General features: G+C 42.0%; 1 protein-coding gene across 1 annotated transcript in view; it reads left to right on the top strand.

Moving 5' to 3' along the window:
• The window catches only part of LOC109432412 (ceramide synthase 6), an 83,748-nt gene that overhangs the window by 13,191 nt on the left and 44,407 nt on the right, over positions 1 to 26,150 (top strand). The window contains exon 2 of the mRNA XM_019708757.3: positions 5,781 to 5,901. Coding sequence (XP_019564302.3) covers positions 5,781 to 5,901 — 121 coding nt within the window. The remainder of the gene's footprint in view (positions 1 to 5,780; positions 5,902 to 26,150) is intronic.

Genomic DNA, 26,150 nt, shown 5'->3' with positions numbered 1-26,150 from the left:
GACGAGGTCAAGACAGCCATTAGAGGGCTGAAGATCAATAAGGCTGCTGGGAAGGACGAACTCCCGGTTGAGCCGTATTATATTGGATATATGGGAAGAGGAAGAACTGCCTGTTGGTTGAATGGTCTCATTTGCCCTCTATACAAAAAAGGGCATCGACTGGAGCACGCGAATTACAGAGGAATAACACATCTCAATTCAGCGTACAAAATTGCGTCCGGAATTCTGTTTAACAGGCTGAGGCCGATTGAGGAGTCCTTCTTCGGCGAATACCAAGTGGGCTTTCGTGAGGGCCGATCAACGACGGATCGAATGTTCACCCTGCAGCAGATTCTCGATAAATTTCGGGAGTACAACTTGCAGACCCATCATCTGTTTATTGATTTCAAGGCGGCGTACGATTCAGTGAAGAGAAATGAATTATGGCAGATTATGATCGAACATGGTTTTCCAGCGAAGCTGATTAGACTGATTCGTGAGACGCTTGACGGTTCGAAGCCAAGTGTACGGGTTGGGCATGATACACAAATTACGTAACGCTAAAATCAGCCTTTTCAGACCCCCTCCCTCTCCCCATGTAACGCTTTTTGTATGGACACTCAAAAATAATTGTATGGATCGTAACGCTACGCTTGAACACCCCCCCCCCCCCTTCCCATTCCCTATAGCGTTACGTAACTTGTGTACGATGCCTTGCGGATGAAATTTCGTCATCGTTCGTAACCTTAGACGGGCTGAAGCAGGGCGATGCCCTTTCGCACTTACTGTTCAACATAGAGCTGGAAAGAGCGATAAGGAGAGCTGGTGTGCAAAGGAGCGGAACGATTGTCACGAGGTCGCATATGCTCCTGGGCTTCGCGGATGATATCGACATCATCGGGATCGACCGTGGGGCCGTAGAAGAAGCGTTCATACCTTTTAAAAGGGAGACTGCGAGGATTGGACTAACGATTAACTCCAAGTACATGGTTGCTGGTGGTCAACGTCGGTCCGGCCGTGGTAGTGGTGACGAAGTGGTGCTAGGTGCAGGGTGGCCAGCGAACCGGGAAAACCGGGAGAACCGGGAAAAAGTCGGGAATTCGGAATCATCGGGAAAAAACCGGGAAATATTCGGGAATTCAGATTACCACCGGGAAAATTTTGCATTTCCAGGAATAATTCCATACTGCTCTATTATTTCTAATTATTAATCACTTTTTTATCATCCATGAAAATAATCTGTAATGCCAAGCTTGTTGCTGGTTTAAAAGAAGTTGCAATATTTCGATATATTTTATTGAAAATACGACTTGCGTTATATTTAGATGTTGAGAATTTTAAAATCATAATATCGGTTGCTGAAGTCGATCTGTTAAGTCATTTTAAAAGTTATAACTGCTTTTATTCTTAGTTTTCTGCAAATCAAGAAGAAACAATAATTTATAATTCCTGCGTAATAATGTAAAGAGTTTCAGTAAACTTTAATAAAGGGCAATCTTCCTCTGAATTAGTCTTGTATCGATGTCACCAAAATACAATAATGCTACAAAAACTAACAAGGGCACTCACATGTTTCTTTTCACTTGTCTACATCAAATTGAAATCGTGGGAAATGTATTTTAACAACAGCAACAAGGAATTGATAAACGACAGACTAAATGGAGCAAATAGGACGTTGTCGTTGGCTAAATTTTAACAACAGTTATGTACAACTAAACTGAAACCTAGAATCACCGTAATTCTAAGCAGTTTTTTGGCAAGTGTTACTAAAACAAATAATGGTATTATATGGAACATGAGAGACGAACACAAAACAATAAAGCCTATAGGCTTTCTGAAAAAAATGTAAAATTGTTAAAAGGAATTAACGATTGCTCAAAGGAATTCAGCAATAAGGCCAGTTTCGTGTTCAAAAGGAATCGCTCAAGAAAGTTTTAGACCAATTCCTGGAATAAAAATTCCACAGTGACAGCCATTTGATTTGTCATTCCTTCGCAACTGCGTACTGCGAAGACAAACGGTTTCTTGGGCGATTCATGCAAGAATTTCTGTAATATAATTGCTTTCCATCAAAAGTTTAAATATTTTTCAAAGAAGCCTGTGTGCCAAAAATGGCTGAATCTGAACATGTTGTTTAAATTAAGTTGATATGAAACATCTTCAAAGTTTTAACACAAGTATCAGGCATACTGTATCAATTCTAGTGGAAATGATGTTTTGACGTTCAAACTAAAAATGAGAAGAAATGTGAAAGTACTTTACAGTTGCAAAAATGTACATGTACAGTTTTTACAGAAACCTATGTTTCATTGGCATTGCAAAAAATGTCATCAGGAATTAAAATTCTTAAGAGATTATTTCTGAATTTTACCCAAAAGAATCTCTTGAAGTTCACCCAGGAGTTAAATTGAAAATTCAAACATATGTTAGTTCTGAAATTTATCCTGGAACAGCTCCTGAACCGATAGGGATTATTTTATTCAACACAAGTAAACAAACAAGTAAAACCGGGAAAAAAATGAAAATTTCGGGAAAAAACCGGGAGAAAACCGGGAAATCAAAATCTGAAATTCACTGGCCACCCTGTAGGTGGTGGAAAGTTTGATGTTGTGGACGAATTTGTTTATCTTGGTACTCTAATAATGTGCGATAATGATGTTACCCGCGAGGTGAAAAGACGGATTACAGTTGCGAATCGGGCCTTTTTCGATCTGCGAAACCAGCTGAAGTCCCGTAGGCTGCAAACGAAGACAAAACTCGCGTTGTACAAGACTCTGATTCTTCCGGTTTCTTTATACAGCCATGAATCGTGGACGTTGAGAGAAGCTGATAGGAGAGCCTTTGGATTATTCGAACGTAAAGTGCTGCGAACAATACTCGGCGGTAAACTGGAAGATGGCATCTGGCGGCGTCGCATGAACCACGAATTGTACCAAATATAAAGAGATGGATATAGTGAAGCGAATAAAACACGGCAGGCTGCGGTAGCCTGGGCACGTAGCTCGTATGCCGGAGAAACGACAAGCTAAAATCATATTCTGCAGAGAACCAGGAAGGGGTCGTCGGCTTCGTGGTAGGTCGCGCACACGGTGGCTTTTTGCACTTGAGGAGGACCTAAGGGTTCTAAACGTTCAGGGTAACTGGAAGCAATTGGCCCAGGACCGAGACCAGTGGAGACGAATGCTTCATTCGGCGTAGACTCACCGCTATGAGTTGTAGTCCACCAAGTAAGCAAGTAAACCCTACAACGCCTTTGGAGTCACTTAAAGACCGGCGAGCTAGGTAGATCTTGGCCCAAACTACCCAAAAAAAAATGAAGGTGTTAGAGCAGATGGACGAGTATGCGGAGCGTGGATATGCTCACAAAACTACTGAAGACTTCCCATCGTCCCATCCCAAATACCTTCCCGGGAAAGTATGAATTGTGTGGGACGCGGCAGCACGTGCGGGAAGGACGTCTCTCAATACAATGCTGGAATGCTGCTTACCATACGCGCCAACTTGTGACGTAGTTGGGGGGGGGGGCAAAGCTCTTCAAAATTGATCAAAATGCAACTTTTTTCGACTAAATGCGCTAGTTTCCACTTAAATATGCGTAATTTGGATAAACTGCATCGATTTTGACAGTATTTCATTGATTTTGAGAGGCCTTGCCCCCCCAACTACGTCACAAGTTGGCGCGTATGCTGCTTACTGAACAAGATCTCTTGACTCCACTTCTGAAGGTCATGTAAGGATTACGGCAACGTCAATATGTAGCAGTTGGCGCAGACGATATATGTTTCACCTGTTGTTGGTTAGGCAGGAAGGCCGACACGCTCAACGCTTTCTATTCCAGAAACAAGCACAACAATCTACGTAATGGATGTCATAGCTTTCGGAACATCATGTTATCCATGTCTCGCTCAACACATGTAGGAACCTGTACCTAGAAGCGGCCTCGGCAATCATCAAGAAAACCTACGTAGACGATTTTCCTGATAGCTGAGACAGTATCAAAGAGATGGTAGGTATAGTCAATGAGGTGTGCTGGATTTTCAATCAGGCTGGACTCGAGATTTGAAACCGGCAGTCCAATTCCGAGGACGTTCTTCGACGGAACGGGGCCGACGTCAACAAAGTTGCGAAGTCCTTCTTAGTAGAAAAAGTACCATTGTCGAATGAGGTGGGTCCCAAGGACGATTTATTCGTGTTTGATACACAATTTTGTGTAGATCTTCTACCGTTGCTGATAGTAGTCATCGTTCCTACTGAACGACATGTTCTGCACGTGGTTATGAGTCACTTTGACCCACCGGACATCGTAGCTACTTCTACTGTGCACGGAAAAACCCTTATTCAGGACGTGTGGAGATCTCGCATAGTGTGCGATGATCCAATAACGACGGAGGACTTCGAGAGGCGGTTGGTGAGTTCAGATTCCTGACGGACGTTCAAATTCCGTACTATGACCCGGCCAGTTGAGTTACGATCCATGTTTTCGTCCACTGAAAGTGTACTGCGCTGCAGCGTACTTCAGGATCATCGACAAGGGCTCGCCACGCTGTGCCCTAGTAGTAGCAGCAAAAAACCGGAGTATTCGGAGTGCGACTGCTTAAAAGTGTTAAGGAGAATCACTCAATTTCAGTCAATTAACGATACATGGGGACGGATGTAACAACCGTTCTGGCTTGGTTGAGAGTAGATCCAAGAAAGTATCGGCAAATTGTATCTTTTCGAGTCACCGAAATTGAGACAGAGACATATCGAATCTGAACGTTGTCTGAACAAGGGTGGTGAAGTGGCCTATGCTCTGATCCAGTCAGTCCTTGGTTCACGAGACCAGAATTCTTGTATCGCGCAGAAAGTAAGTGGCCACGCCAACCAGTGCAAGAAATCTCGAACTACGAAACAATAAACCAAAAACAATGTAGACTATTAGGAGGAGAGATGGGTTCTGGGAAAAGCCCACAGTCCATATAAACTTTTAAATTGTTTATGGAAGGGGGGTCTAAGATTACCAAAATTTAGCCTGTAGTTTATGTCATATTACCTATTGTTAATATTTTCAAATTGTTTCGTGGAATATACCTATGTACGTTTTGGTAAAATGCTTAGAAATCTCTCTGCGTACATCAATCAAGATATCAATCTTGAACGATAAGAAATCTCCGAATGCCCTTTTATGATGATCCAACATTTCCAATCCGTATCGTAAACTGACTCACCACACACCACGCTGTCCGATAACATTAAATCGCTTATCTTCAACAACTTGTAGGTTGGTTGGTTGGTTGATCACAAGCTCCAAGTCCAACGCATTTTCGCGTCAGCTTATTACTAATCACAACTCAAAACAACGGCCAAAATTCGTTGAACTGGTTGCTGACCGAGCGCCCACCAGACCGTCCGACAGTGATTTTGATAATTTTCAGGGTAACCGCCTCTCTTCTTCTTCTTCTTGCACGTCGCGTTACATGTTATGTACAGTTCTGCTCCGCTTATCCGCGGGATGTGATTCGTGTTTCTCCAAATATTAAGGGTATTTGCTTATCGCACCTTCGATCGTGACGACACTAAGTGCTACCGGTTGCCTTGATAGACATTTATCGTCGTTCTAGCAGAGCGAGTGACGCACGAGGGAGGAACCCGATGCGATGTCCCCACCAAACCAGATTATGCTAGTCAATGGGAATTCAGAATTTACTACGCATCTCCCCCGAAAAAAACCGGCTCAGTTGCCCCGCAAAACCTGTCCGTCCAACCAAAATCACATTAATAATCACTTTCTTTCGTTTGTGTTTTCCTTTCGACCCCAACAGATACTGGATCGCACCAATCGGCAAAGCCATTGGCATCAAAAGCACAGGGCCCAAACCTCCCATACCAAATAAAGACCTGGAAGCGGCGTACAGTGTCAGCAGCCGTCTGAATCACAAAAATGTGAGTATCAAAAACGAAAACAGGAATGTACCTACGGAATTCGGAAGTTTATCAAAAACAGGAAACGTTGAACGAAAGGAACGAAAGTCGAAATGAGATGGTTGAAAGTTAAATATGGGTTTGTCAAACTTTGGAATGCACAAGATAAAGAAATCGGTCGACCTTGCAGGGCTATTTTGGTTTGCGCAAATTGTGTGTTTCATATATTAGCAGGATATCTATTATTTACCAATAAAAATATGTCTACCTGGAATCTGGTCCTACAATAAACGAAAACACTCCGTTTTCATTACATCAAACGATCAAACGTCATGTTCTCTTCACAAATTCCCGTAGTTGTAAAACGAATTCAATTATTTTCAACTGGAAAAGAAAACAGTTCTAGTTTGATATTTGAGATCACAGTTCTTCGCTTTCTTCGAAAGATTTTCTTCTGGAATTCGTTTAGGGTATTATTTGGAATCTTTTGACATTTCTAAAGAAATTTCTGTTGAGGCTCTCTCCAGGAATTTTATTTTAAAATACACTAGAAATTACTCCATGAGTTCCTGATGCCTTAACGGGTTTCTTTAGCAATTCCTTCTAGGATACGTTCAGGAAATCGAACGAGATGTTTCTATGCAATCTATTTTAATTGATTGATTGATTTGTCTTTATTAAAGAGATTTTCAGCCCTTGGCTGGTTCGTCTTTAAGTCTATTTTAATTCATTGCTGAACTACTTTTGGGTTTCCACAATAGGTTTCTTTGGTTCTGTCACATTCGCCCGAATCCCAAATGCCCGAATGACAAACGCCCGAATGTAACAAACGCCCGAAAGTCATTCGCCCGAATAGACCATTCGCCCGAAAAGACCATTCGCCCGAAATACCATTCACCCGAAAAGACTATTCACCCGAAAGACCATTCGCCCGAAAACCATAATAATCTTGGAAATACTTTTCTGAAATCAATTTAGGCGCCGTACACGCATATTGCTTTCTTTGAGCACAGTCTGATATAAGACTTATATTGTTAAAAACATTTTCAGCAATATTGCTGTGAAAACATTCATTGGAATTGTCCCTTCTTTTGTTAATAGGCTTTTCTTTCTAGTTCTACCTTCAAGGAAATTAAATACATTTTGATGTCATTTTTTACTATAAATTTGCCCTTCTTTCAATCATGGGCTGTTCTTTTAATTTGTTATTTTATGGGGAACCTTGACGTTAAAACAATTTCTGGATTCAAAACATGGATTCAAAAGAACAGCTTATTCAAATAAGAATGCTGCATTCTCGCGATTTTGGTGTTTTTTCTGTATCCGTTAGCTCACACGTTTTAATTTATATGAACTATTGTTCATTTTAACGATACGTAGTTATTCCGAGTAGATCAATCGTGAATACTATTAATTTAAAAGTATTGACTACTCTGTGCTGAAGTTTTGGCGCTATCCTCTCGATCAACAATGCTATAACAATTAATTACCAATTATGTAATATTTTCACAAGAAATTAGGCCTTCTTCAAAACATAGGCTGTTCTTCCAAACTAAGCTTATATGATTATTATTGTGGAGCCTCGTAGCTGTGCGGTTAGGATCACCAAGCTTATAATCGCACCATGCTATGGGGTGAGGGTTCGATTCCCGCTTCGGGCGTTGAAACTTTTCGTGAGAATAGTTTCTTCCCCGTTTCCACTGGTGCATGCTCCGTTGTCCGTTGTCTAATGTTAAGTTGAAAACAGTCTGTACAGCCGAAAGCTGAAGACGTTGTCCGTGTCTTTTTATTGGCGCTAGTCCAGCTGTTCTTGCGATTGGTCGGATATTAAGGACAGACTTGTAAAAATCCCAAAATGGCCGCCACAATGGCCGACTTTAGTACCTACTCACGATTTTGAGGGCACAAATCTCTTCGTAAACAAAACCAGCGCACCTGAGCTTCTTATTTTAAGCTTATCACAAGTGAGCAAGAACAGAATAATAAAATAGATTGCTGTTAAAAGCTTGCTTCTTGAGATTTGTGCGTTTGAAGTTTTGATGCACTGTTGAAGCGGGATTTCAAGACGTTTGTCCTTAAGTATACCGTGCGTCTGTCCTTAAACTTTTATCATGGCAAACTAGGAAAAAAACTTGTTCAAAGAAATTGCATGGAATCGGCGGATGACTTTCGGGCGAATGGTCTTTTGGGCGAATGGTCTTTTCAGGCGAATGGTCTATTCGGGCGATTGGAATTCGGGCGTTTGTCATTCGGGCGTTTATGATTCGGGCGAATGGTTTTCGGGCGAATGTGACAGAATCGGTTTCTTTCTGAGATACCTTCTAGAATGTTTTTTTAGATTCCTCTAGGTAATCTCATACAATTCCGCTTGGTTGTCACTTGGGTTTCGATGATGAGTTTATGTATTTAATCACAAGATTTCCTGACCCTTGGGATGTGTCCAAAAGTTCCTCTTGGAATTTCTTCATGTGTTCGTTCTGGATTCAACCCTTTGGAGACGGTATTTTAGCCTTTCTGGGCGCAGTCTCGTTAGTCTAGAACACGTTTATAAAAGCCAGTTTTCTCGGCTGGGCTACCCATGCGTCTCCAAAGGGTTAAACCAGGTGTCTCTACTTAAATTCATCCAGGAGTTTCTCTAATGTTTTCTTCAGAAGTATGTACGGTAGTTGCGATACCCCAACCTCCAAACTACCCATTCAACAAATGTAATTTCTTAACTAGCGTGTAATAAGTAGAAAATGTTGAGATTGGCTGCTAACACCATTTTCAACTTGCTGTGAATCCTACCTTTTCTACAAATATATGTTTTAGGTTCGTTGAACTGGTACAACGTGAGGTTACGAGACGCCACTCTTCTACATCATTACTGATTATTTCCAAAATTTCTCAAATCCCCTCAGAAAATTCTTTGTGATATTCCACCAGAAGTTCCCTTAGAATTCTTCGAAGAGTTTATTCTGCCAGTCTTCTAGGAAGTCTTCAGAGATTCGCCCTGGAATTTGTTCAGAAGCCCTGCTGCGATTCATCCCGGAGTTCCTTCTAGGATATCTGCAGAAGTTTTTTTTTACGATTCCAGCAGGAGTTCTTCTCGGGATTCCTGTAAAAGTACCTTCTGAAAGTCATCCATCGTTCCATTATTGGATTCCTCCAAGAGCTTCTGCTTGTTTTCCTCTAGAATGGTCTTCTAAATTTCTACATGATTTCCTAAAAGGATTCCTCCAAGAGTTCCTTCTGGATATCTCCCACGAGTTCCTTGAAAACTCCAGGAGCTGCCGGGGGAATCTTCCAAATGTTCTTTCTTAAAATTTACAGGAGTTTCTTACTGGGAATCCTACATGAGTTTCTTCTGGGAGCCCAGAAGGCAATCATCCAGAAGATTTTTTCTGGGAATCCTCCAGTCGTTTTTTTGAAATTCCTTTAGGACTCCTTTGTAAGACTCTCACAGGGGTTCTTTTCGGAGTTCCTGCAGGATTTTCTTTTTACCTTGACTCAGAGAAACCTAAAAGGGATCGAAAAATGCTCGATTATCTGGATTTTTCTCATATCTTTGGATAATTGATTTATTAGCATATTTGGCTTTATAGACAATTTTTTAGAATTTACAATAAAAAAAATGAATCGTGACGTTGCTTGCATTTCATTTAATTTTTCTAAACATCACAAAAGCAATTTCCGACCGAAGTTTTGGTTGGAGAAATATCTGGCATAGTTACTCAATGATTTTCTGCCTTATTTTAAAAAGATGTCGAATTTCTGGTGAATTTTGGAATTCAGTTTCCTGATTCTTTGGTGGTATGTAAATTGTAGGCGAACCGAATGGAAAGTTGTAGAATGAATTTCTGACTGCATTTTGAGCATAGTTTCTGAATAATTTGTTGCTAGATTGATTGCTTTTTGGTGGGATGTAATGGCTTCGGCTTGCAGTTACAGAAATAAGCGTTGGTACGTTATTCGCACTTCGTTGGAAACATCCGAAAAGGTACAAAGTACAACCATTCCTGTCGTTGAGCAGTGTGTACTAACCCTACTAATTTATTTTTTATATTAACTTAGCAAGGGTACCAAAAGGCCCGTGTTAAGGATTGCGGGGGCCCGGGGCCGGAGCAAATGTGGAGGTCCCTCGGAGGTACAAATGCGATGAGCAAAAAACTTTTTTTTGTTTTCGAACAGTACTTAAGCTATACGAAAAACAAAGTTCACGTATTGCAAGCAAAAATGGTTTTTGTGTGGGGGGGGGGTCTAAAATGTGAAGGCCCTGGCCTTCCGCCCCCTCTCTTAGATCCGGTCCTGGGTATAAAATTGTTAATTAAACCATTTCACCAAATTCCCGATTTACCCCCGTGTAAATACGGCACTTTACAAATTGATCTACTTCGAGCCCTGAATAAGAACCAGACCCCAGGACCGAAACGTCGGAGGTAAAATAAAAGAATCAACGCTTATTTCTGTTACTGCAAGCCGAAAACATTAGAATTCCTTTTTGTAGAATTTCTTCACGAGACGTCTCGTGGAATAGAAAATTGCTATTAATTTCTGTGCAGTCGACTTAAAAAGAGGCATTTGACGACAACAGATTTTTTTTAGGAAAACTAGTTATCCTTAAAGAATTTCTAGCTAAACTAATCACTCTTTTTATCTTTTTCCAAAAAGGTAGATGTCCAGGAGAATGTCTGGCAAAATGCTTAACATTTCAAGTGAAATTTAATAGAAACTTTAGGTAGAAGTTGAAACTAAACTTCTGGAAGAGCTTCTGGGAAAATCACTTTAAACAATTCCTGAGTATATTTTTGGTAAAATTTGTAGTATAATTGTCCTTGAAGAATGTTTTCGGATGTTTGGACAAACATATTTATGCAGGACTTCTTAAAAGTATTGTTGGGAAATATTTCTAGAGCAACCGCAACTTTTTTTTGTAAAACGCCTAAATCGATATAAAAGGTGAGCTTTGGCCAAATACTTGAATGAAATTTCTTGCACCATTTCTGATCCCATTTGTGTACACTTGAATCGAGAACATCGTGCAGCCATCGAACAATATCATGCATATTATTCCAACCAGTGATGGAATTACTCTCATCATGAAGCAATTCGCGAGTCAACACAACGCTTACTCACGCTTCCGAGAGTAAACTAGTAATCCTACATTATAGAGATCTGCGGATGCGGCCATTGTGAGCCAATCGTGCAGAGAGAACTGTCAAAGTGTGAGCCAAATGAACATGCTTATCGTTCGTAGGAAGGCATCGTTTGAGCGGTATTGCAATCGGAACTAAATAAATTGAAATTATTTATTTTTAATATCGAGATATTGGCGGCATATGTATGTTTAGTAAAACGATAGAAAAATTATTAATTCTGCTTTCAAAAGCTCATGCTTATGACGACACTTTTGTTGCTGCACTTGTCGAAAAAACTTCCATTGCTGCTTCTTGCTTCACTTCTGCCGATTTGATTAGCGTAGCGTAACACTTTTGCAATGAATTTCAGATTTCTTCGATTGCTCCGCTATTTCAAGAAAATTTTGAAAAAAAAAAGTTCTACCATAATTAGAAAATGTAAACAAAACAACTTGAACCACAACGAAGTCACGCACAAAGTTTGAACATCTAGCTTTGTAGCAAGTGTTGGCTGCTGTTGTAAACAAAACAAACAGCGTTGCCGAATCGACGTATGTAACTTCCGCTCATCTCTATGTAGAGGATTTCTAGAGTAAACAGTGTGTGAATTTATTCACACTCGCCTGCTTCGTGAGTAACGTTGAGCACATAGTGGGTGAGGTGCGATGCAAAGAGATAAGAGATCGGATAAGCGTCGAAGCACACTCTGTGGAAACTATATGCAGAACGCATGAACCGTACATAGATGAGTTGCGATGAGTGCGGAGATGCGATGGAGCTGCTTCGACACAAGAGAACGCTTGTCGGGTAAGGATTTTATGATTGCGCTCGTTGTGTATGTAAAGCAATGCGGATTTAATGTGTTGGGAATGCTAGTAGGTAATGTAATATGCGTTAATATGTTGTTGTTTTAAACATAACTAAATGCTTTTTCACATGACTTGAATTTTGATGGACCAGACGTAATAAAAACTCATCATACTGTCTATCGATCGCCATGTAAAATAACATATTTCATTGTATATAAAATAGTATTCCATCAAATCGTTTAAGTTTTTTTAACCCTCTAATACCCAACCCCGCCTTTAGACGGGGTATAGTTTGAGCATTTTCGTAATTTTTGTTTCGTGGATAATCAAAATTTTTATATTTTTGGCTGATATTGAGGACTGTTCTGTATATCTCAAAATGGTTTTTGGTGTCTTTTAGAGCGTATTTACATTTTTTAAAAATCATTGAAAAATAGATGTTTTAGTCACCTTTCAGAAGTCATTGTTTATTTTGTATTGAATCGCTAAATTTAACATATTTTTAATTTTTCCCAAATCATTCTATCATAGTAGAATAGTTTAAGGGAGTCGAATACACTCTAAAATTATTTTCCCTAAAATTACATGGAAAATAAAATTTTCCATGAAAAAAATTTAAAATATTAATATTTCAACAATAGTCATAAAATCTCAAAATGTTTTCGTCTCAAAAAATCCGTACCCCGAAAAGACTTCCAGAAAAAATATAAAAGTGGGGGGATGTTCAAAAATAAAAATTAGAAAAATCAAAAACCGAAATTTACAAAATCGAGAATTGAAAAGAATCATCTTCCAAAACATGCTTAAATCGATTTTAGATGACGAAAAATGATGTTTAGATCAAAATCAAAAATTTGGGTATTAGAGGGTTAAAGCATAATTTTGTTATTATATGTGTAAAAGAAAACATTTTATTTTCTCTGTTCGGGATTTAAATCAAGTGATCAATATTTGATATGTCGGGGCCCGTGGCGCAGTGGTCCACACGTTCGCTTCACAAGCGGATGGTCATGGGTTCGATCCCAGCCCCGGCACTTGCAATTTTTCGTCAGTTACTCTTTCCCCCTCTTCGGAGCATATAGCTCTAACGGACCCGGAATTTGGATATCGGCGAACCGCAACTCATAATGGACGACCCCCAATCGGACTGGAAAAGGAACAGCAGCCACACATCAGCATAATCGTGCTCATCATTCTACCGTGGACAGGGTAGAAAAGTTGAAGCAGCACAAGGCACCAGTTCGATATAGTTGAATTATAATATAATACATGTAGGCGCTGTACAAAGTGCAGCGTCAAATTGGAATCGCTCACGTAGTGCCCTAGTGGACAGAAGAGCTGTAAATTAGGTTAAGTGAATTTCAACTTTATAAAAAAAAAAAAATTTTGATATGGTCGTTTGTTCAGTGCATGTTATTCATGTGCAAGTTAGAAAGTTTAAGGTTTCGTGGTATTCAACTTAACCCTCTAATACCCAAACTTTTGATTTTGATCTAAATATCATTTTTCGTCATCTAAAATCGATTTAAACATGTTTTGGAAGGTGATTCTTTTTAATTCTCGATTTCGTGATTGATTTTTCTAATTTTTGTTTTTGAACATCCCCACACGTTTGATTACTAAAAGATTTCCCCAACAAAGATAGGATCCTAAACGGTGTCAGACCATTTGGCCGAAGGTCACACGTGAAAAAAGCTCAGAGAAATTCCTCTAGAAATCTCTGGAAGAATCCTTAAAAGAAAAAAAAACCTTGATAAACTCCTAGAAAAGTTTCTTGAAGAAATTCCTGAATTCGGAGAGATTTCTTAAAGAAATCCCTGAACACATCCCTTGAAAAAGAGATACGTGAGTAAATCTCTCCTGAAATCTGGTAAAATCCCATGAAAAATTAATAAAGGTAAAATCCAAAGAATTAGAAGTACTCTTGAAGAAATTCTTTAAGGAAATCCGCTTCAGTTGGTCGGCTCCAGAGGTACGTTCTCCTCCATTTGGAAAATTAATGCCAAATGGTTCCTGAAGAAACTCCTAAAAGAATTTCTGGATAAAATAGTTGAAAGAATCGTAGAAGAAACGTTAGAAAAATCCGTCGAGAAATCCCTAAAGAAATTCCTATAGGGAAAAAAACACTGCAGCAGTTCCTGGATATCCACTAAAGAAATTCCTCTGGGAAATCTCTTTAAGGCTACGAAACTACGGTGGTGCAGAGGGCCAAATTGAAAGATATCCATCCTGGGAGATTGCCAGTCATCGCCTTGACCTGTGGCCAGGTCAAATTTCTGATTTCGTTGTTAAGGCTGCGCCGCCATCAGCCTTTGGGTCTGCCTCTGCTGCGATGTCCTGCTAGGTTCCAATCTAACGCTTGCTTGCAGATTTCGTTTCCGCCCCTGCGTAGAGTGTGGCCGACCCACCTCCACTTTCGCTCCCGAATTCCTGTCGCTGTCGGCTTTTGATGACATCGACGATGGAGCTCCACGTTGGAAATCCAATTGTGAGGCCACCATGCACGAATTATATACCGCAGGTATCTATTGATGAAGATCTTCAGTCGTAGAGTGTTCTCAACTGATAAACTTGCAAAAGCAGCCCTCGCCTGCTCGCCTTCTTGATTCGTGCACCTATGTCGATCTTGGTGCCACCATTGGCCGCCATTTGGCTACCAAGATATTGGAAGCTTTAGACATTCTCCACTGATTGCCCAGCTACCGTAAAGCTGGAAGGGTTGACCGTATTTACATCCAACGATTTGGTCTTGTTGACGTTGATGGTAAGACCTGCCGCTGGGGAGCGATTGGCAAGATCATCGAGCTTGCTCTGCATATCAGAGCGCCGTTGAGCTAAGAGAGCAACGTCATCAGCCAGTTCGAAGTCATTTAGGTGCTCCATGGTAATGGGTTGCCACAGTAATCCACGATTTGGTTTACGGTCAATCGCACCAACCAGGATCTTGTCGATTACGATGAGGAACATTAGCGGTGATTGTAGACATCCTTGCCTCACTCCAGCAACAACCCCGATGGGATCGGACAGAACACCGTTGTGCAGTACTCTGCACGAAAATGCCCTGTACTGTGCTTCAATGAGGCCGATGATTTTCTCAGGGAGACCCTTGCGCCTGAGGGCTTCCCACATGTTTCCGTGATTGATACGGTCGGAAGCTTTTTCGTAATCAATGAACACCAGGTAGAGAGACTCTTGGAATTCATTGATTTGCTTCAGAACGATACGGAGCGTGACAATATGGTCCACCCAGGATCGTCCGGCACGGACTCCTGTTTGTTGAAGTCGGAGCGCTGACAGGCTAGATACACATCTGTAGGAATTCTTAGAGGAACTCCAGGAGGAATCTCAGGATAAACCCCTGGTGAAATTTATTTAGAAATCTAAGGAGGGAATATTGGAGGCAAACCAGCAGAAATTCCTGGAGGTTTCTCAAGAGACCTGGAGCTTGAGATCGCTCAGAATTAAGGCCCCCGAACCATTGTGACTACGCCCCCCTCCCCCCTTTGTAGATCCGGCCCAGCGTAACAGTTAGATACCTGCACTACATCCTGCCATAGAACCGGAAGCGATAGCATGAGATATTTTCCAAAATCCATTAGAATCGAGTACATTACTGACAACTCGTCACGAAATGAGTCACCACACGCGACTGTGATCTTACAATGCCCAGATAGCTTACACGAAGGTCAGCCAATGCCAAATCCAGCAGCCCGTTATCTGGGACTCCCCACTACAACCCCGTGTGTTTATGCCATTCAGGCACGAAATGCTCTAATTAAACTGTCTCTACCGCGCGGCGATGAACAAAAACTGATAGGCCGCGTTGTGGTGATTCCACGCATGTAGTCATATTCATACCTTGTTTTTGCAATGCACCCTCAGCTTCGTCACTGCTGCTGCTGGTGCTGCTGATAATGATTTATTGTCACCGCTACACGGCCTCCCGGCGGCCCCGGGTATGACGCACTCTCGCAAAGTTTGCTTTGGAACTTGGCCAAAATGTACTGTAGGTAATGACCTGGCATCGAATCGCCGGCGAGGAGGGTTGCACTTAGCAGCCGCGATAGAACCGCTCGCTAGACTTTGTGTCTGAAACGTGCTTCGGCGGTGCTTAGTACCAAGGACGAGGATTTACTAGTCGAAGGGGCTTTGAGAATCGTAAATGAAATGCATTCAATTAATACCGGTGCCATTCTGCTTGCGTCATCGATCAGTCGATAGTGCCAGTACTAGTCAGTATAGTGATTCAAGCTTATCGAGTTTTTCTCAAGTTACGTAAAGATTAAGCACTATAAATTCAAAGTTGATACCTACCTTGATTTTGAAGATGATATGGATCTATTGAAGGGATAAGAAGATGGCCTAACTAACTTCACCATTTATCGACGCTACAAGACATACATACATTTCTACTTCTTTGCGTAACGTTCCAACTGTGTCAAAACCTACATCTCAACTTAGTATCCTATGAGCACTTCCACACTTATTACCTGAGGAGAGCTTTTTGTGCCAATTTCCATTTCGCATCCGTATATCGTGTAGTTAGCACGAAGATACTTTATGCCCAACGATGTTAAGGAATTTTCCACTAAGAAAAAATCCTGGATCAATTGTGAAATTCACTCTACTCGAGCTAATCATCAGTAATTTCGAGATATTCGTGAAATATTTGAATATTTTAAATCCATATTACGATTCAATGTATTGTTTTATTTACTACAAGTGGAGTACACAGCTCTTTCAGCATTCCAAGAGGTTTCCTGTGGTATTTCTAAATATAGCTCAATCATTCTTCTGAACGATTACAACTGATCTTCACTATCCGTAGCCTATATCATCAGCAACAGTAGTAAAAGAAAATATATATATTTCTAGACATAAATACCCGTCAATTGAATCTGACCTCTTGATGTCGAAAATTTTATCGCACCCGCACGCGCAACCATGCGTATGCTATGCTCCGGTCCCGCCACCATTCCGTCCTAATATTTCGGTCCAAGTGCGACCGCACCGCGCACACTTATGATGAGTAATCGAAATAGTTGGTAGTAGGTAAGCGCCACCACAATCGACAGTGCCCAAATGATCAACGAAAGTGTGTTGTATTTTTTTCGATTCAGTTTCTGCTGGCCCGGTTCAGTGAGTTTTCAGTGACCGGGTGGCATCCATTCAATGTCGATTGGGTGCGCTTGAAGAATCACTGCTGTGATGAAAGTAAAAGTGCATCTGGTTTTTCCCTCGAAACCGTTGCTTTGCTTATGCAATAGAAAGAGATTGCATTGCAAGTGTTGATATTGGATGCTTTCACCCGTACAAGAGGGAAATAACTTTTGGATGTGAACAATGAATCATTTGTTCTGGAAAGTGAAACAAATTTCAAGATATGCACATTCTTATACTAGGGCCCATATAGCCACAGCTGTGAAGGCATGACCATGCTGATGGTGACGGGTTTGATTCCCGGTCGGCCCAGGCCCCAGGTACTTTTTGTAAAGGAAATTTCCTTAAGCAGTATTTATCTTCTATCGTCTAACTCGGTGAAGTAGCCGAGAGGTAAGGAGTGTGCCTCACAATCAATGCGACAATGATTTTTCTTACGGGCCTAACTGACTTGATCGATTTCTCTTCGTCGACTCTCTCTTTCGCTAATAACTTGATCAAAACAAACAAAATTATTTTTCTTTTTGTTTCTAGAGCAAGATGTAGTCATCGTCTTCGCATTTCAACCAAAAAATCTTTGGAAAACTCAATATTGTATTCAATATGTACTTACTCCAGATTCCCCGAAGAAATCCAATTAAAATGGCTTGAGAAATTCCATTGGCATGAATTCCCCAAGAATTCCCTCCAAAATTCTAGAAGAATTTCTGCAAAAAATCCGGAAATCACAAAGACACGGGTTCCCAACCGGTGGTCCGCGGCCCCCTAGGGGGCCGTGAAGCCGGTCCAGGGGGGCCGCAGTGTTACCAAAACGAAATTAAAATTCTCAGAGATCTACAAAATTATACAGAATTTTAAAGTTGGTACAAGTATGGAAACTTTTCTTATAAGTGTTTCTGGAGACTAAAACATTTTGGAACTCGCAAAACTAAATATCTATTTAGAAGTTTTTTATGGTTAATCACTACCAAACCACCAAGAGCCACAATTTGTAGGAACAAATTTTCAGTCTAAAACGATTTCAGAAGAAACAAATTTTCGGCTGCGCCGCTATTTTTAAGCTACCACTCAAATTGAATATACAAATAAAACAAAAGTATCATTGATCGTTCAAAATTCCTCCTATAGTAAATTTCTGGCTGTAGCCAGAGTACGGTATACCGTACTGTACCCCAATAATTCGTTCATTTAATTCATATTTTTTTCTAAAAAAAAATCATTGGGCCCCAGATGTTTCGGCAATTCTTCAAGGGGATCGCCACCTCAAAAAGGTTGGGAACCCCTGCACAAAGAGAAATTCCTTAATCGGTACCAATACATATATCTAAAGGAATACCACCAAAAAATCCTGGAGGAGTCCTTAAAGGAACCCCTCATAGAACAAGCCCTATATGGTAATCTATAGAGGAGTCTATTTTAAAAACTCTCTAGAGGTATCCCCGGAGAAATTCCAGAATGATTTCTTGGTAGGATACAGGTGTTCCTGTAGAAATTCCTGGTAAAGTCCTGCAGGAATATCCGTTAGAGTTTCCAGAAGAATCCCTACAACAGTTTCGGAATTTATCCAAAGAAATCCAGTGTAATCCTTTGAAGTGGACACATACAGAAAAGTTAAGAATGCGAAAAAGTAACCACGTGTGCAATCAGAGGCAAGAGAAAAAAGAAGAGTCTCTCCCAAAATAACCATATCAGCCCGCTGACGAAGAAGAACAAACGCTCAAACACCTCTAGCGTTGATGCTGGTAGCAACCTGGATGGAAACCAGCCTACAGATACGCTCTGCTGCACGGAATCATGGATCACAACGATGATCAGTCCTCTCCACACCAATCGGGCGCGATCCTCGCTCCCAGCTTGGATTGAATGACAACAACAACAACAACGGTGCATCGGGAAACACCCTCCCGACGAAGAAGAAGCTTCTTCCTCAGGTGGTGCGGCTGTTCCCGCTGGAGAAGGTGAAGAAAACGATGCAAATTATCAACATTCGTACCGAGTTTCAGCTCACTGGATGGGCATCAAACTCATCGTTAAAACGGAACAAAAATACGGCAAGGCGAAAACGTATCTCTCCAAATCCGGTGCTGAGTTCTATACCTACGATGTAACATCGGAAAATTGTTCTGCATCGAGCTCTACAAAGGGCCCAACCGTAGTGTCTCAGTTGACAGCCTGCTCTCATAGCATTCAGACGCTTTTATCAGTACTCGCGCGCTTCATACTGTTGAAATGAATAGTGTTCGAGAGAATACGTTAATATTCGATTCCAGTGTTATTCCTGGGTGTCCCGATGTCCGAAAAGTGGAACAGTTTCTGGAGAAGGAAATACTGCTAAATCTCTCAGATGTAAAAAGTCCGCAGTTGCATAATACACGTAACTGCGTTTACATTGAGATGGCGAACAAAGATGTTGCGGGGCGCTATGAAAAAACGCACAACATAAAGGGCTATTCCCATTACACCGGGCCGGGACCGTGGCCGGGCTAGTGAGAAGCACGCCATAAATATCGTTAGAAAGAAACCGATGACCGGCACGGTCCCGGCCCGGTAAAGTGAGAAGACCGCTTAAAGCGAGTTTTTGTGTGGAGAGAGAGAAACATTTTAAAATCCCGGTATATGTGGACAGCGAAGCAGTAGCTGTCCGAGTGCATGATCTGCCACCTACCGTTCCCCACACCACGGTAGCGAACTTCATGATGAAGTACGGGGACGTATATTCTATACAAACCGTACGCTGGAAACATTACTTTGCCGGCATACCGAACAGAGTTCTATGTTACAATAGCAAACGAAATTTGCTATGTAGAGCGCTCGAACCAGATCAAAACCTGTAGGCGATGCACAAAACCAGCACATCCAAAGCAGAGATGCGTCGAAACTATCGTACTCGAACCCACGAACAAAACAGTTGCGATCGCAACAGCGATCACTTCTTCCAACGAACCGATCTTCACTGAAGCTGATTTTCCACCGATGAACAGTAGCCAGTCGACTCAGTCTACCCCTCATTAGACTGATGCATTCATCGAAATAGTGGCAAGAAACAGACGCGCGCTTGTCGAAGCCGAACACCGTACCAAACAGAACAACAGAGCACGAGAGACGACGATGACGCTGATGACGGGAGCAGTCCAACTTCACCATACGAGCCTCCCGATGGGACCAACAAGTGACGGCTGTCAGCCAAGCGCAGGAAGGAGAAAAAAAAAGTAGTGTGCTATTGTCGAAGCCGAACACCGTACCAAACAGAACAACAGAGCACGAGAGACGACGATGACGCTGATGACGGGAGCAGTCCAACTTCACCATACGAGCCTCCCGATGGGACCAACAAGTGACGGCTGTCAGCCAAGCGCAGGAAGGAGAAAAAAAAAGTAGTGTGCTATTCAGGAATCACAGGGCGGTGATACCAAATTGTCTAACGAAAAATGTTAATAGTTGATTCGGCCCCGTTAAGTTTTTGGGCGTATGGGCCTACAAAATTAAGAATTTGAAAAAAAAATCGTAATGTCACGCAGTGCATGAGGTGCCTAAAATATGCACCACATTTGTCGCGGAAACCCCCCCTGAAGCCATCCGTAAATCTTCATCTTCCGGAGCACTCCCTCCACAGAATGGATCGTTGTGGTGAACAAAAGGGTGGAGGAGTACCTATCGCCATTTGTAAGGGACTTGAATTCCATGCCCTGCCGGATTACAACCTGAATGTCATCGAAGTTGTCGGCATCGAGTTGCCAACACCTGATGGACCCATCGAAGTAATCGCTCTCTACTGTGCGATACAGTCAGTCCAAACCCTCGGATGGTTGTGCCAAGCGACTGAAGAACGAAATCTAGAAGCTGACTTGTCGGCAAGGTAGGTTTATTCTTGCTAGTGATCTGAATACCCGTCACTCGATGTGAGGTAATGCGAGGCACAACAGGAATGGTGTGGAGGACCTACAGGCAGGGCATTATATCCTTCTACACCCGGATTCACCGACAATGTCCGACATACTTCTCATCAGCCGGAATCGGTTCCACTCTGGGCATTGTTGTTACTAACATTGCTGACAACTGTATCAATCTACAAGCCATCACCGAACTATCTTCAGACCACCTACCGGTGATTTTCGAGATGGAACGTGAAATCAACCGTAGGCAGCTGCATCGGAGGAGGATTTATCACCGTGCGAAGTAGTCCCAACTGCAACAATTCGTTGAGGATCAGATCGCCGAGAACCCAGCTCTCGTAACCACAGACGAGTTCTCTAAGAACTCACCAATGGCATTGGTGAAGCGGAAGCCTGGTTCATCCCTACAACTCCAATAAGTAAGTGAGTTCGCAAACATTGATCCCATGACAAAATGAATTATCTCTCTACGTAGCTGTATAAGAAGGCAATTTCAAAGAACAAAAAAACACCCCGTAAAGTTCTGTATAAAAAAACTCAACAAAATCATAGCCTCTAAAGTCGAAAAACTTGAAAATAGGCAGTTCAACAATGACATCAATGACCAGCCTACCAAATCATTTCCCTGATGATCACAGAGTAACAGCAAACGAACTCAAAAGCTACATCAAGTGCATGCGGAACATGAAAACTCCAGGATTCGATGGAGACTTTAACACTTGTTCTCAAGAACCTTGGACCCAAAGCGATAACCACTCTGGCCAACGTCTTCAATCGCTGTCTGGAGATAGGATACTTCCCATCCGGATGGAAGCTTTCTAAGGCGGTTCCCATCCTTAAACCGGGGAAGTATCCCACCAGGTCGGCCAGTTATCGACCAATCAGTTTGCTCCCGTCAATAAGTAAATTGTTTGAGAGAGTAATCTACTGGTTCATACGGAGGACAACTACATTCTACTGGACGAGCAGTTCGGATTCAGGAGCGATCACTCGACCGTCCAACAACTCCAACGGGTGACGAACCGGATCAGGCAATCAAAGGAGTTGTCTAAAACAACAGTGATGACCTTGCTGAACATTGAAAAGGCCTTTGATTGATAATGTCTGGCATCACGGCCTGACACATAAGCTGGTGCAGCAGAATTGTCATAGTGAAGAAGATCTCCAACTATCTCCATGTAAGCGTGTCCGGGGTGCTTTCAGAGCCCTACCCTATCCTTGCTTGAGTACCGCAGTGCAGTATTCTATACAAGTCGTGTACTTCAGACATACCGCCGCTTCCGTTTGGGGTACTCTTTCGCTATTTGCTGATGACTCAGCAATATGCTACTCCGGAAGAGTAATTCGAGCACTTGCTGCTGCAATCTGGCCTTGACGCCTATGGGTCTCCAGTTAGCTTAGTGGTTAAGGCTATGGATCGCCAATCCGGAGACGGCGGGTTCGATTCCCGTTCCGGTCGGGGAAATTTTCTCGACTCCCTGGGCATAGAGTATCATTGTACTTGCCTCACAATATACTAATTCATGCAATGGCAGGCAAAGAAAGCCCTTCAATTAATAACTGTGGAAGTGCTCAAAGAACACTAAGTTGAAGCGAGGCAGGTCAAGTCCCAGTGAGGACGTAGAGCCATAAAGAAGAAGAAGAAGCCTATGTGGGCTACCTCAGAAACTGGAAGATCCGGGTGAATTCTGCCAAGACACAGGTCATCGTGTTTCCGTATAGGAATACAGATCGCCTCGATCCAACCACAAAAGTAAAGGTGTTCTGAACAATCAAGTCGCCGGAGTCGACTTCGTGCGTTATCTAGGCCTGTTAATGGACAAAAAACTTCTGTTGAGACCGCACGTGGACGACAGAGTTAGGAAAAGTACTATCATGCTGAAACGATTGTATCTTATCATCAATCGGCGATCAAAGGTTTATACTATCAACAAAACTTTGTGGGCTTCGTGGCCGTTCGGCTAGAGGCGTCAGTCATCTAGACGTTTCGTAAGCCTAGGAGTGTGGGTTCGATTCCCGCTCCAGTCGGGGAAAACTTTTCGTCAAACGGAAAATTCTCCACTGAGCCACTGGGTGTTATGTGTGTTGTCTGTTGTCATATGTTAGTGCTTGTTCAGTCTGTCTCTGGTTGAAGACGGTGTAGTGTCTTAAAAAAAAAACTTGCAGTCTACAAACAGGTGGTGCTCCCGATGTTGGTGTACGGTTCCCCTATGTGGATGGGCTGCAACAGGACCCACATTACGAAGTTTTGCAGGTGATCCAAAACAAATTCTTAAAGATGATCTTCAAACTTCCTTCACGCACTAGGACAACTGAGGTCTATTGCCTAGCCTGTTTGGATATGATCAGTAACGGATTACAAAACCTTGCCATAAAGCAGTAGGCCAAAGCAGTTAGATCTAAATGTCGAACAATTATAAATATATCTATAAGACTAAATGTTGTAAATTAGCTGAACCTAGATCACCAAAATAAGTTTGTAGTTCTATCATTTCTTTAATTGAGTACCGAACAGGCATTTCCGAAGTGAGTGTGTATCCCGAATTTTCTGATTGTCATTGACATACCTACTCAATATCTTCGAAGCTGGAAAAGGTTTTTCATTGACGTATCTGGATCCCATAACTAATCCAGATTTTCTAGATTTTCATTACAAATCTCATTTAACTCCTTGTCTTTGACGATAGAAAATATGTCGTAATTTGCATCCACATTATTCCACTACGACCTCTCTCTCTATAGTGCTGGTCCCCACTTGACGTTGTTATTGCACTAAACACAGCAATAGGCAGTGAAGAAAAAAATCTTTCGCTGAGAATCAGTATTCTGAACCAGCACTGCACATACCGTTCTAGTACCTGACCTAGACGTGGTTTATGCGGGTGTACTCATTCGAAAGACCCCTATAGAGATGTTCATACTTTCGCTTAGCATACAATACCGCAGATAATTTATTGAATTAATGTTAATTGATTGAGCATTTTTTTCTCACAGCAAACTGTAGTAGATATATCTCAGTTCATAAGTCCAACTCATCCATGGTGGTGGCATCCCCAATATTCAATCGATTTACACACTACACCGGGTGCGCATTCTTCATCAATTCACCCGGGCGGAGTGTCAACCAGTTCAGTCATTTCCATTCAGGAACGTGCACTGGTACAGCTCATGCCGTCGTCGCACCGCCGCTGCCGGTCGACTAGCTAGCAACCGAGTGCACACTGTATTTGATATTCCAAGCTTGACTAGCTTCTTCCTTTCGCTTAATTTGCGGCGAGCCTACACAATTACCCAAGTGTACGTAGTTCGTAGGTACACAACAGCACACGGTACGCTGCTGGCTGGGCTGGGATGGACGACCAAGATCCAAACAAGGCTATCGGTGATTTCCTCGCCATTTGCTGTCGAGAATTCAAAATCAACCAAGTTATTCTACCGTTTGTGGGACGCGTGGTGTGAATGTGATGTAACTGCGTTTTCAAAATTATCGATTTCCAATTTAGCGCAATAACTTTTTTTAAGCACTTTTGTCGGAATTGTCGAGACAATCATTGGTATTCTTCGCACGGGAGCTACAAATGCAGTAAATGCCGATGAACCAAATTCCAATCGAGCACTGTCCCGTTCCGAAACTCAGACACTCACTCTTTACGTAAAAAAAAGGAAATCAAATATTTACACCTTCGGCTTATCGCTGTCTCGCAAGGCACTGAACGAGGGTTGTCAACGCTAGGGGAGATTTGTTAACGGGTAAAATAGAAATAAAGCATGTTTTTCATAATCTCATACATAAGTGTCGTAATTTGTTCTATTTTTATTAGAGTTTGTAATGACCAAAAATGAGTTCACACTAATGCCGTTTTTCTTTATTATTCAGTTCCAACCTGGGTTGGAACTGGATCAGATCACAGTTTCAACCCCAACCCGATTTCGGTTTCGCTTGTACTAAAGTTTGTTTGACGTTGTTTGTTTACACATTTTCCGCCAATCCAGTTCCAACCCAGGTTCAAAAAGAAAAACGGCATAAGGGTCTGTTCCAATTGGAGAATTAAAAAAAATATTCACTTAAACTTGACAGTTCAATACTTATTTCCTTAGGAAAACTGTCAAGTTTAAGTGTCGAACTGTCAAATTTAATTAAAAGTTCATTTTGATTCGCCAATTGGAACAGACCCTAAATAGCAGATCAGGGCCTGAAAGCAATCAAATAAATGTTCCAATGACAGTTGAACACTGTTCTAACCATCTATGTTTACTTCTGTGTTTAAACGTTCCCATCAATCACTACCCCAGCAGGATTTAGGCCTGTCCCTGTCCCTACCCGCAATTATGTACATCGTCTTGGTTGTCTTTGGTCAGCTTTAAGGACAAACGTCTTGAAATCCCGCTTCAACAGTCCATCAGAACTTCAGAGGCACAAATCTCAAGAAGCAAGCTTCAAACAGCATTGCATTTTATTATTCTGTTTTTGCTCACTTGTAATTAGCTTAAAATAAGAAGATCAAGTGCGCTGATTTTGTTTATGAAGAGATTTTGTGCACTCGAAATCGTGAGTAGGTGCCACAGTCGGCCATTCTGACGGCCATTTTGGGATCCTAACAAGTCTGTCCTTAAGCATCTCGGTTGATAGGTAATCGACCTCCGAGGCACTGTTCGATTCCACGCTACGGATGGCTGTCTCTATCTTCTGAAATGGTGTAGCTTCGCTGTTGACACGGGAAAAGCGTCGAACTCTTGGCAGATCATGCTGAGATATTGCTGACGTGGTTGACACTTGAAAAAGGTTTCCAAAGTGCACTAGCCAGCGTTTCGGCTAGTCAGCCGAGACGGTCAATAGCTGTTCAGATTAATCGGCTGTTCGAGTTCGTATGAAGTTGATCATCAATATTAACTTCTTTTCTCGGTCAGCCTAGATAGCTGTGTAGTGTCGGTAGCGATTGTCTCAATTGGCTAAGAATAACACTACGGACCGCCTGTTCCGATGGTAAGAATCCACCAACAGGTGACCCCTAATTCATGGTGTGATGCGGCTTCATGCTTACCGTGCCTAGGAATGAATGACTAGGGGGGTCTAATAAAAACCTAACCGCTAACGGAGCCTGTGGAGTACCAGGGCGCCCTTCACAGTATGTAGCCCTTACTGTGCTAACCGGAGCAATGGTGCAGTGGACCTTGTGTTTCTCCGAGACAATCAGCTGCCCTTCTTTAGTCTCACTTGAGGCTAAATAACGGCGGGATTATGAAGATGTTGTTAATTAGTTTAAATTTTCACCTATATGGTTTCGCATTAT

Source organism: Aedes albopictus, chromosome 3, assembly GCF_035046485.1.
Source record: "Aedes albopictus strain Foshan chromosome 3, AalbF5, whole genome shotgun sequence".
NCBI classification, from domain to species: Eukaryota; Metazoa; Arthropoda; class Insecta; order Diptera; family Culicidae; genus Aedes; species Aedes albopictus.
Note: the sequence above shows the minus strand (reverse complement) of the source record. Positions and strands in the feature narration are given on the sequence as shown.